The sequence below is a fragment of the Alnus glutinosa genome, chromosome 1 (assembly GCF_958979055.1).
Source record: "Alnus glutinosa chromosome 1, dhAlnGlut1.1, whole genome shotgun sequence".
NCBI lineage: Eukaryota > Viridiplantae > Streptophyta > Magnoliopsida > Fagales > Betulaceae > Alnus > Alnus glutinosa.
Genome location: NC_084886.1, coordinates 37655074 through 37668336, shown reverse-complemented (window position 1 = coordinate 37668336; position 13263 = coordinate 37655074). Strand labels below are relative to the sequence as shown.

The 13263-nt window shown below is 42.9% G+C and overlaps 1 protein-coding gene across 1 annotated transcript; it reads left to right on the top strand.

Moving 5' to 3' along the window:
• Positions 1–6188: 6188 nt before the first annotated feature.
• Positions 6189–8291, top strand: LOC133859730 (uncharacterized). Its single transcript, XM_062295248.1, has 2 exons — positions 6189–6607; positions 8153–8291. The coding sequence occupies exons 1-2, from the start codon at positions 6189–6191 to the stop codon at positions 8289–8291; spliced, it is 558 nt and encodes a 185-aa protein (XP_062151232.1).
• Positions 8292–13263: the final 4972 nt, after the last annotated feature.

Below are 13263 nucleotides of genomic sequence, written 5' to 3'. Positions count from 1 at the left end.
TGTCTGTCTGTGCTCTCACTCTCTCCGGGTAGTAACAGACACAGAAGGACGGGGTGCGTAGGTTAGCACTGCTTTGTTGTTTGGTGGGTGTTTTTTTTTGGAGGTTTCACGGAGATTAGACGGGGTTCGTTCTAAGTTACGCCGTGAGTTGAGGGCGCACCTACTTTTTGAGAGTGAATGACCGTTGGGAGAGTGAAGTTTTGCGTACTCGAGGCGCAGAGCATTGATTGCGTGCGGTCAAGTGGCCCATGGGCTTCTTGTCGGCCTCGGGACTTGTGATGAGTCATGAGATCAGAATCTCATCCGCCGGGCCCCCACACGTGTTGGAAGCTACAGTGTGCTTATTATTATATTGTCGTCTCGTTTGTTTTAATTCATCCTCGTGACCACACTTTCAGGATCAACATGTTTAATTAATTGACATATATATATTTATTAGTTTCAAAAATTAATTAATTTTTTTTTTCCAAACACAGACGTAATCACTGCTTAAATTTTTTTTTGTTTATTTTCCTAAACATTGATGTCATCAATTCATCAGAATCAATTCATCATACATTGAACACCGGAGGAATGATTGTCCGGCGTGTCAATGAAATCACTCCAAGTTTTGACTACTTATGTTGAAGCAATTTTTGTCTGGTGACGTGGCATCATCAGAGACGTCCCTTCGTCTGCGTCTTGACCTGCAAAACAAGAAAGACCCGCCAGGGGTTGGCCGGCGAAGTCTCCTCCGACGATCAAGTCAGTCAAGTGTTTGTATAAAGAGGAGAGAGAGAGAGAGAGAGAGAGAGAATAATTCCCCTCTTTCAATAGTCCTGATACCCCCTTTTATACCTCTGCATGCTATATGTCCATTTTGCACCTGTCAAGCACAAGGCTCTATGTAAACGTCTGATATCTTCTCTGACTTGATCTGACTGGTCTCATAAATATTGAAGGCTGCTCATGACCAAGGCTCAAGGTCCGGAGACCAAACCGGAGTCCGGAGTCCGAGATTCTGTTTGAGGGGCTGATCTGGCCCCACTCTGAGTAAGTGATGAATATTTCCCTAACAATTACCCCCTAATTCTCCTATCTTTATTATAAAGGTATGGAGAATTTACCCAATGGAACCTTCATGATTTGACTGATTTGTCGTTCATTTCTCATCCAATTTGCAAAATGCTTTCCTCTGATCCCACAGACACTTAAGCGTTTCTCCGACCGTCGTTCTACATAGCTTCAAGCCATTTATAGCGAGCAATCAAGAGTTTATTTCTGTCATAAATTCATCACTAGTTAGGCGTACCTAACGCCCCGTAAATTGTGTATGCATTGATCATCATTATTTTCCTATATATTCGCACTTTCCTTAGCTGGAATGTCATTGGTCTTCGGATTGCTCATTCGAGTAGATCTTTCTTTCTTCTTATCCCTTTCTCAAAGATCAGATCCTTGCCTTTCATCATTTTTTTTAAAAAAAACTCTTCAAATTTTCTCACAATGTTCTTCATTCCCGGTGTGGTCTTCACGACCGAGCATATTCGCAAATCCATTAAGGACAGTCTTGGTCTAGAAGTTCCTTGCCCTGGAGTATTCGCTCCTCACGACGATTCTACCGAATGTGTGATCTCCGGCTTTAAACACACAAGGGTGTGTGACTTCCGGCTTTACGCCAACCTGTTCCTGTCCAACCTGCAGGAATTGTGCAGCTCCCCAATTTTACTCCGACTGCTCACGAGAGCTCAAACACTCAAGCCGCACTTGAACTTTGCGCGGGTGAACCCTTCAAAATTTTCAGGCAACTCATCTTTGCAGTGCTAGGATTACTTGTGACCGGATGACTACCCTACACAATATTCTTTCGGGGGTGTTTGTTCTCTTTGTCTTCATGTATGTGTGTACTCCGAGTAAATCTAAATAAATATTCTTCTTTGGTGAAAGTCATATCTTTGCAACATGAATTTCAAGTCAATCTCCAATAACTTCACTAGTCTACCATTGAAATGGATGCCTCATAAATCATAAAATTGTACCAGTATAACATCATGTCAAGCATTCGCATTATGCTTCCCCAGACAATGATTCTGATGGCACTTTAACATACTCGCTGCTCTCAATAGTAGGAAACTTACCACCGAGCCATCAATTTCCTATGGCTGACAGACGCCTGTTAACCGGCATGTTTGAAGTTTGGGGACTATTGAGGGAGCAGTGGCCCTTTCCGTTTCTTCAAAGAAGAAGTAATCGTCTCAATTTATCTGTGACCTCTAGGTCTTTAGACCGGAAATTTCCTGTCATTGATATAGCTCCGAGCACAGATAGCATCTGGAAAATTAATTTTAGCCCGATGCCGAACAAACCGCGTAATTAAGCGGAACTGTCCCCGACCACGATGGTTTAGGCTGACCGTAGCCTGCCACTGGAGAGTTGGAACGCTATCGTTGATCTGGAGCGCTGTGCGGGGGTTCCTTACCTAAATTATAGGCTCAGCCCGTCAACCCTTCTACTTGTCCAAGAAGTGTTTTGAATAGAGATGGTGGTTCCGGGGTCGCAGCACCCCCCAGCTTTCAAGCATTTGCCTGGCACTGTGACGAGAGATAACAGCACAATAAAGGTCGAGATTCCGGGAACGACTTCCCTTAGTGGGTGCTTTCTATGTTCGGAAAGTCAATCGGAACCACAACTGCTTCTCACAAATACCCCTACTTCTGAGAGATTTTCCCAATTGACTAGGCGTTCAGGTCAACTTACCGCACCGAGACACTCTCCCAGTTTAAGCCTTACATAAAGGCTGGTGTCCCTTGTTCCTTGTATCAAACATTCCAATATACAAGTCGGAAGACTTCTCCATTGCCTTAAATGACAACGTTTAAACCTTGAGGGACATCGGGGCTTCCTTGTTCACATACACCAGCCATGGCTTGATCCCTCAATCCCTGTCGTCGGACTTATGTTATAATAATCGTTCCTCAATCATTATTCCAGCACTCCTCGGCCTTATAGATGCTACAAACAATTTTATCATTATCAGCTTGGCTTCTCCATTTTTCTCAAATTTATGCCACAAGCCTGCAAGCATATCAACACCGCCAGACCCCAATTTTATCCTTGTCAGATTTTTCTATCACTGGATAACTCTTCCGGTGGGTCTGATCAATTGTGTAGGCTCTGGTCAATTGTCATTTTAAGTTATGATCTTTATGTCGGGGGTGCTCGAGGAATCCATTTTGATTAGGCAGGATAGCCTGAACCTGAAGAGGGTGCATTGATTCACAATTTGGAGCCCGCCCGCTCAAATTAACAAAGTTTATGTGGATTTTCCTTCTACCCCCATATCTGGAGAGGAATGGCGTCCAAAGTTGTCCCAGAGCTACCCCCCTCTCTATCCAAGAAAAAATAGTTACTGGGGTTGCTTCTTCATCCGAGAGAGGGTAATCATCTAAATCCGAAGACATGGTCTTTCGCCTGAAGGAGGTCAGCCATCATAGTTATCCTTATTTCATCACGTGTTTTCCGGGGAGTACATCGGTCTCCTCATCCGAGGTAAGTCTCCACTCCATCCCACTATGAGCTTTACTCACTACTTCCTTTCCAACTTAGTGGATCCGGTCTACAATGAGCTGACGTTTATGGATAAGGGGACGTTTTGTCTGAGGGGAATTTTTGTCTCTTTATCCGAGGAAGACCTCCTTATCTAAGGAGGAACTGTCCATGAAACGCCCCATTTCTTTTTTGTGTTATCCCACAATAGAAAAAGAAAATTTCTATCTGTCGCGATTTCCTTTTCGGTTCTGTCGTGATTTGTCCCGGAAGTGTACCCAGCTAATATTCAATAATCAACCCCCCAATCTCCTACCCCCCCAAATCACTTCGGTCCGAGTAGAACTGACCCGAGTGATTTGTTCTGGGAATACAGATCCGACCAGGTCGCATAACGACATGAGCCTCTGAAAATGAATCAATGGCTTGGATGAGGGAGAATCGTTAAGCATCTGAAAAGCCAAATGCCGATGTCGTTGGTATCTCCTGTCCGATGAAGGACATTCCATATCCAGTCGAGTACATTCCTCGTCACCCCCCTATCCTCAACCAGGAGGGGTGTCCCTGTCCGAGACCGGACGTTCCCTCGTTAATCTCTTCTTCACCCCCCTGTCCTCAAGCAGGAGGGGATCCTTTGTTTTTATCGAGGTGCTATCCTCGTCCCATTCATGTTTTTTTTTACGAGGTCCTATCATCGGCCATTGTTTTTTACGAGGTCACCTCCTCGTCCCTGTTTTTTACTAGGTACTATCATCTCCTGATTTTCTGATTCTTAACGAGGTTATGCTCCTCGTTATCAAATATTCGATAACCAATTCCCCAATCTCTTACCCCCCCCAAAGCACTCCGGTCTAAGGAAAACTGGCCGGAGTGATTTGTCCTGGGAACATAAATTAAGAGCCCGTGAAAATAAATCAACGGCTTGGATGGGGAAAGATCACTAAGCATCTAAAAAGCCTGAATTATCCCCTTGTCCTCAACCAGGAGGGGTGTCCCTGTCCGAGAGATTGAACGTTCCTCGTCACCCCCTGTCTTCTACCAGTAGGGGTGGTCACTGTTTTTTAATGAGGTTATCTCCTCTCCCTGTTTTTTACGAGGTCCTATCCTCGATCCTTGTTTTTTAACGAGGTCACCTCCTCGAATTCCTTGTTTTTTAACGAGGTTATAACTCCTCTCCTAATTTTTTAACGAGGTTATTACTCCTCGCCCTTTTCCTGATTTTTTAACGACGTTATTACTCATCTCCTGATTTTTTAACGAGGTTATTACTCATATCCTGATTTTTTAACAAGGTTATTACTCTTCGCCCTTTTCCTGATTTTTTTAACGAGGTTATGCTCCTCGTGATTTTAACAATACTCCCAGAATTGGACTTCGGGAGCTTTCCTTTTCGTTTTATTTTTACTTTGTAAATAGAGCTCCTGCGAAAGTGTTATATAGAAAGATTAATAAACTCAAGCAGGAGGATATCAAGGTGGGATTAGCTCCCATTCATATAATGAGCTTCACAAAACAGGCGTGAAGGGTGCTGAGCTGCCGCCCTCCAAAGTGAACAATAAAATTCCGCCATAATCGACATGTCTACGGTGCACATCGAAACTTGAAAGTCCAACGTCCGATGATGATCCCTTCTTTTCCATCATGCCTATAACAAGGTTTAAGAAAGCATTTCCTTGTACTTCCCTTCATAAGCCCAAATATTAGTTAAGAGTCAGCAGGCACAAAAGAATATGTATAGCATTTAATCTTGAAATCATGAAATTATCAAATATCTGAGCAATTATGCTCCATAGGGGCATAATAGTTAATTAATTATTAGTCTTTGTTTTCCTCTGGAGAGACCTTCCCAGGTCTGATACTCCGAAACCTATTACCCATGGGTTTTATCCTAAGAGGTATATATGTATATATCTATGCCACCAATGTTTAATTTTCAAATTTTAATAAAATGGAATAAAAAGAGAAAAGGGAACTTATCTCAACCCTTCAAGTTTTTGAAGAGCGTGCACAGTCTCTCCTCCATTTGGATCTTTAAGCCTGAACTTTGATAGGCTGCCCTCTCGCTACAGAAGGTGTCCGGGGTGACATGCGACCTCATAATTATGCCTGTTCTTCAGAGGAAGTGCACAACAACTAGAACTTCCGAGGTTTTTTTTTTTTTTTTATTTTTTATTTTTTTTAGGCCTTCCAGAAGCTGTGAAACGCATCTCGGACACGACCACGGAACTGATCTTAGACAAGTTCGTTCAAGAATCCCTCATCACCCTCAACCACAAATCCTATTGTCATGAACAATTTATTATCTTAACCTCTGCATGTTCATACAACGTGTTCATTCTGGAGGTGGTCGGCCTTGATCTCAAACATGATCTTAGAAAAAATTCCAGAATCGATCTCGGACGCGATCTCGGCAACGACCCCGGAAGTAAGCCATGATGCACCGCACCCCCTTTTTCTCCTTATCTTCACACAAAGGTACACGTAGAACTCAGAAAACAGCTTCCACAACCTCTCCAGCATCGACCATGAACAACGAGCATATAACAATCACAACCACAAAGACTCAAAGACTCTGAATCTTTAGGGTACTCTCCTTCGACCGCAGCATCCGCGTCACGGTCACCTCCACCCCTTCTGACGTTCGTACATGGCTGAAGAAGGCTATGTACTGGTTCCGCATCGATGTCTGCCGCCACCTCGTCGTCGGCCTCGGCCTTCAGTGGACCTCGTCGTCCGACTCCGTCGTCACTCTCCAACTTTTCATTGGTAACCTCTGCCTAGTGTTCCAACTGCCCCATGCGCCTCGCGTCCCCCTCTACCCCCGCCGCTTCCTGTCCGACTCTGACCACACCTTCATTGGCGTGTGGACTCACAACGACCAGGACATGCTCCGCAGACCCAAGTTGCTCTCTACGAAGACGCTGTCAGAGGATCTTTTGAGTTTCAAGGACGTGACGAAGCTGGCTTGGGTTCGGAGGAGCGACTGTGAGGCTTATTGGCTTGAGGAAGAGCAAGTTCAGCATGCTGCCGTCGACGCTTATTTTTCGTTCAGAATGGGAAAGGCCTTGCATGTCTGGAACTGGTAACTGGTGATTTTTCTTTTTTGGGTTGGCTAATATGATTAATGGCGCTATTTTACTGGGTTCAAGACTCGGTTCGAGGCTGCCATCAATATCAATAGAGCCCACCTAGACTCTTAGTATCAACAAAGCATATTGTGGTGCCCCTCGGTCAGTTCTTCTCTAGTTCTGCGGCAGGAGCACCTTTGGGGCAGGATCACATGCTGGAGCTTTTCTGGAGGACCATCAGGAAGTTCATAAATTCAAGCTTGATGTTTTTCAAGGTTTCTTTCCCATGGATATCGCCCTTCGCTGGGCCTGGTCATAGGCCGAGAAATCCTTTCTTCCTGTAGAGGAAGTTAGCAAAAGACATTTCCGACAACCAGCTTTAATAATAAATAACAAACTCAAAGTCTAGTTGGGAGGCTTCCTTTTCCATAAATATCTCTTCAACATGAAGGGATTTTTCCACGGACAACATCCCCGTCTTTCAAGCCTACACCTTTACCGGTCGCCCATCTGCAGCTCTTTTAGAGCACAAGACGCGTCCGATGACTCGCACGAAAGTGACGAAACCTACTATGTCTCACTCCACTTATTGGGGGCAAAACGGGCCCCATTTAGATATAAATCCGACCTCTGACCTCGAACTTCCGTCACCGGTAGTTCTGAAGAGGAAATAATTTTCTTTTAATAATATGGGAACTTATCTCGCCGGACGAACTCATCTTTCATTTTCGTAGAGATGATTCCCAACACGGTGACGGTGAATCTAAAACCAAAAACTTGCAACCGCACGTTTGTGCGTTGAGTGAAGGCCAGTTTCGTGAAAGCCACATCCAGATGGAGTCATACAAAATCTCCAACCTGATACAGGTCCTGAGAGTGTTATAATAACTGTGGCCCCCGGACCCCAGAGACAACCTCGGATACGATCTTAGAAGTGACCCCGGAGACGTCCTCCCTCGCTCCTAGCACCCTAGGCCTCTTCATTTCTGGACTTGCTGATCGTGAAGGCATTCTCGCCAACCTTGGTTCCCTTCCATCTGCAAGATACAACCAATTGTGCCAATCTGCCAGTACTATTTTGAAACCTTTTTCCCACTGTGACAAGTTTTCCGGAACAACATCCGGGGGAAGGGACCCCGGACAGGTACTCAAATAAGGATGCGTCTACGTTAGAACTCGGCTATCTTGTTGCTGCTTAGACTCGGTAATTAATCCGATCAATTTTGTCACGTTTATTGACGTCTTCGGACTGAACCAAAGTCCACTTGGCTGAAGTCCCCGGGTGAGTTCCCGCACTAAATGAATTAGCCTCTTTAGGCATCTAGAAACTTCGAGGAAACATCATCCAGCTACTTCGACTCCAGCTTTCCCAAACACTTAAGAAATGCTCCCAAATTCTCTTTTGAAATGCAGTAAACTGAAACAGAGTCTGGGATTTCTTTCTTCATACCATATCCAGTAATGTGCGAGTCTACATGGATGTCGTACAATCTCGAATCATCCAGAACTCTCGTTCTGCTTTTTTTTTCTTGAACTCTATGGTTGTGCATCCTGATCAGGCCCATTGGAGGAGAGGCCACTAGATCAGGCGTCAGTTCTGATTCTCGACGTGGAAGTCCAGGGTCTGTGCGAAGGGTGAACCTCTGCACTTTAACCCTGCAGCTCTCGCTACTCCTCGGACCTCCGACCGCTTTTTAGCAGCTTTTACCCCGTTCATACAACGTGCTTATTCTGGAAGTGGTTGGTCTTGATCTCAAACAGGATCTCGGCTAAATACCTCGAGGAGCCTAAAGGCTTAAACCCAGTGCTGTTCGTAAGACACCATCACTCTTACGGCTGAAGAGTAAAACAGGGATGTGACCCTCTGCCGATGGGTCCCAGAATTTTCGGTAGGATGAGTCTTCCTCATGCAAAACCCCTAACATCTGACATTATTCCTCAAATTCAACCTATTGTCAAGGCCACACACAGAGATGGTTGTCAACAATGTGGCACGATGACACCATTTCACTATGATGTGATGCATTTTGTCTGATCCGAATGACCCCTAAATTGAATCATGTGGGGACGTCGGACATCTTTGAAAAGCCTAGAACTCCTTTAAACCAGCTTAGTCTCTATTTCTCCTAATGAGCACGTGCTTCACAGGAGCCCTTCAAGGAAGTCTTCCGGGGTCCACTGAAGGCAATATGAAGACTTCTTCCTTACCATTTATGAGGTGCAATTAACAGTGCTGCCGATCAAGCATCGAGTCTTGCCCTTTGACCGTGGTGGTCGTATCAATTTAAAATCCATTTTGACATTTACACAGGGACCAATAAAGCAACATTTATTTCTCCCACAGCTTTCCTGCAGGTTGATACGTGGCCACTTCTCCTTCTTTTGTTTTCTGATAAAGCTGCTTCTAACATAATGTCCATGACAAATAAGCTAAATATTAAATTTTTGCCCCACACACGTGCAAAACTCGTCACCAACTGCACCTGGTGCAAAGCTCAAGCGAATCTAGGGAGTTTCTCATTTCTTTTGCAAGAAGCCTTCTCCTTCCATCAAAATCCATAACATACAAGAGCATGAATGAACAACTGAATCGAGTCATGACAAAATAAAGGACTTATCTAATGTGCCTACAAAGTTATTTGCCAGCTTGGGGCGATAACCACATATCTGCGGATTCGTGCTTGTAGATTCGGCGAAGGTAAGCTCTATCCTCCGACATTGCCGTCGTCAAAGAGCCATACTAGGATAGATTTTCATAAAATCGCAGCATGTGGGTGCAAATACACTGCTCTTAAGTTCAGATCTGTCAAACAAAAACCCCAAATCCGCTCCATCGGCTCTCTCTTCTTTAACAAAGGTTGTTTCTGATCACCAGTCATTGTTCTGTATTTTTGTTCTGGTAGGAGCGACCACGTCGTTCCCACAGACGGCGCCAATTGTTAAAGCAATTTTTGTCCGGTGATGTGGCATCATGAAATACGTCCCTTCGTCTGCGTCTTGGCCTGCAAAACAAGAAAGACCCGCCGGGGGTTGGCCGGCGAAGCCTCCTCCGACGATCAAGTCAGTCAAGTATTTGTATGAAGAGGAGAGAGAGAGAGAGAGAGAGAGAGAGAGAGAGAGAGAGAGAGAGAGAGAGAGAGAGAGAGAGAGAGAGAGCGAGAGGGAATAATTCCCCTCTTTCAATAGTCCTGATACCCCCTTTTATACCTCTGCATGCTATATGTCCGTTTTGCCCCTGTCAAGCACAAGGCTCTATGTAGACGTCTGATATCTTCTCCGACTTGATCTGACTGGTCTCATAAATACTGAAGGCTACTCATGACCAAGGCTCAAGGTCCGGAGACCAAACCGGAGTTCGGGATTCTGTTTGAGGGGCTGATCTGGCCCCACTCTGAGTAGGGGATGAATATTTCCCTAACAACTTAAATTGGTATTTGGTCGGAAGGGAGATAAAGAATTTAGGAAGCAAAATAGAATTTTAGGCCTATATAATGCATCTCTCTCAAGTGAGCCTTCGCCTTTTCTTCTAGGGAGTGGGAATTGAACCATAAATAACCGATTGATTCTCTAACCATATTATATTATGTGGTGCTTCTTCGCACCTCATAAATATTGGGGCGTTAGAGTTCCACCAAGCCTTGACTATGACCCTTTGCAGGTTGTGACTTCCTTGAGCTCAGTAGACTTATTCTTTTGGGTTTGTCTGAGTTAGGCTTACTTGTAATATAAGCTTCGGTTGAACCTTCTCGGCTTGTGTTAGACCGAGGCCCATTACTCGATCAGCATGATTCTTTTCAGGTATACGCGTTACCTTGAACTAGTTCATTTAGTCAAACGAAATGTGTAACACTCCAGTTTCATATTTAAAATATGAGTAGCTTACGTAAAGTGAGTGATTTATCAAAATAGTCATGAGTGTTAAGTCTCATATTGTTTAATTATTAAATAAAATTGGGTTTCATAAAAAATTTAAATTAATTAATCATTTTAAAGCGATAGTACCAGCACTTTTTCACGTGTTCTTACGTAAGGAGTCTTGTCGAACACCTAATCATCGCGTTTGGAATTTGGCTTACATGACCGAATTTCAATGAAATTTGGCATCCAGGGAAGAAGTCCACTACGTGAAGGATTTCTAGTGTTTTCGTCAATGTGACACTTTAGGCCCAACCTTCATACCTCATTACGCCGAGGAGCTGTACGTCAAGCGGGCCGAGATGGGATTTACCCAAGTGAAGTTTTCATGATCAAGCTTATCTGGGCCTAATTAAGTTACACGAAAAATATAGGCCGAATGTAGCTCCATTTTCCCTCCGGATGAGGTTTGGACCAAATTTTGGGCTGGCCCATGGTTAATGACACTGAAGGATTTTTTAGTGATGTTGCTTGTTGGCGTAAATTTTTGCTCAAAAAGTAGTCCACTGCATTATACATGGCCTGGGGATGCTAATACGTGCCATCTAGGGTTGTAGTATCATAGGCAAAGCCTTGCGGGAGAAATGTTTGAGGTATTAAGTCTTTTACTAAGAGATGGATATTAAAATGATGTGGAGCTTATTCATTGATACCGTAGTATTTCTTTTTATTAATTATTTTGATCATTTCCAATAAATAAACTCCAGATCATCTTAATATCTATCTCTTAGTAAAATATATAGTACTTTTAGCATTACTATTCTCATTACTATGAGAATGGAATGGGGGCTTACATCCCCATGGCCTAAGCTCAAGCAGCCCAAGCATGATTTCAAGGTCACATAGGGGCTCATGAGCCCAAACCCTCCCAAAAAACATTTGGCTTGAGGCACACGTCACTAAAGAGAAATTCATGTAATATCACTAGCAGTAACTTTCCTTAAACTTCTTTTCAATTTAAGGAATTAAACTACTTTTTGCTTCCTTATTTAAATGCATTTCACAATAACTTCATTTATCCTTTTTCTATGCTATTTAAATATTCGTTAAATTAAATTATAGGAGAAAGAGAGAGGAAATATAATTCATTTAAATATTGTTTTAAATAAATGTTAAGAGGAGAGAGGAAATATAAAGTTTTTTATATTAAAATAATGTTAAGGGAACCACTTTTGTTTTCCTAGATCTATAATACAACTTAATTTTGGTTCCCTTTGTGTTTTCTTGATTTATGGAACAACAAGGAAATCTGATTCAATAAGTTTTTAAGAGTTTTTCCTACATCAAGAGAAGATAATGAAATTTAGAAAAGCTGCTGCTAGTACTCTACGGCAACAAATTCCCACGATAATGACATGTTAAGTCTACATCCCTAAGAGAGGAAAGATTAATGACAGGAAATCGCTCAAGGAAAGATAATCGCCCCATAAAAAAGGTGAGCACTAAAGGACATCCCTAACGTAATCAGAGGCTCAATCAGTCAAATAAATCAAATCACCGATTGATGATATTGGCCTTGTCTAAACATTCAATCAAACCAAGACCATGTCTATAAGGTCAGTAGAAAGAACGTAAAAGGTATGCCTTAATCTCTACATGTCTCTCACATTCTCTTATCTCCTTACTTCCATATCTTTATTGACTTAAGAATCGGAGGTAGTATTGCCGCCACCAACAGCGCGCCAATTTGACTTTTGGCTATCTTATAAACTTATAGGATTTTCATATCCAAAACTAGGCGTGCGTAGGCACTGTATTAACAGAGAAGAAGTATAGTCCAAATTAAATTTTAATCTATCAATATACATAGTGCCATCATTTTCAAATATATATATTTTGGCATTTAATTACGAGTCCCATAACCAGACTGAAAATGGGAATGGTGAAGGAAGGGTTATTAATAAAAATTATTAGCCACCGCCCCTCTCAAAACCTCTCTTCTCTCTCTTGGTATCCTTCTTCTTCGTGCAGCCGATGAGGGAGAAAGGAAGGATCTCCTCCAAACAAAAAATCCAAACAAAAATCAAATGAAGCCGGTGTCGGGAAAAAGATGTCACCGGAACTAGCGCGTGTAAACACGCGCCTTCACCAGGAATCTCCCTCTGTAGCAAACGACCGCCAAAACCACCGATCTCCAACGATCGATCTCTACCATAGAGAGACGCGTGTCATGAAAGACCCAGCCGAATAATACAGATTTTGCTCTAAAGAAGACATCAAAAAAGCACAGCCAGAAAAAATCGCCAAAGACACACCAGAAAAGCCACTCCCCAACACAGACGTCTCGTGTAGCCTTCTGTCAGGAAAACCAACAGAAGAAAGCACAAGGAAAAACTAAAAAAACAACTTCCATAGCTCTGAAAGGAATAAGAGAACATCAACCACCACCGGATCTAGTTCGGGGGAACAAAACTCCCTAAAAGGGATATGAGGTAAACCAAAGCAAAGAAAACAGGAAAAAACATAAAAGGAAATGAGAAAGGAGAGGAGGGCCAGTCTGCCTTTGTAATGCTCAATTGTTACTGGATTATTTGTTAGCATAGTAGCTAGATTAACCATATTTTTCTTCGTTTAAATTGTACTTAAATGTAAAGAGTAGCTCAAACGTTGTCCATGTAATGTTTGTGTATTGTTTAGATAGTTGTTTTAAGTCAGATTTTTCTAACTTAGGGTGTATGGGGTCTTGTATCTCTATTCTCTGTAATTGCCTTCGGGCATTCTTCAGTAATATAAGGTGACTCATGTTATCTGCTAA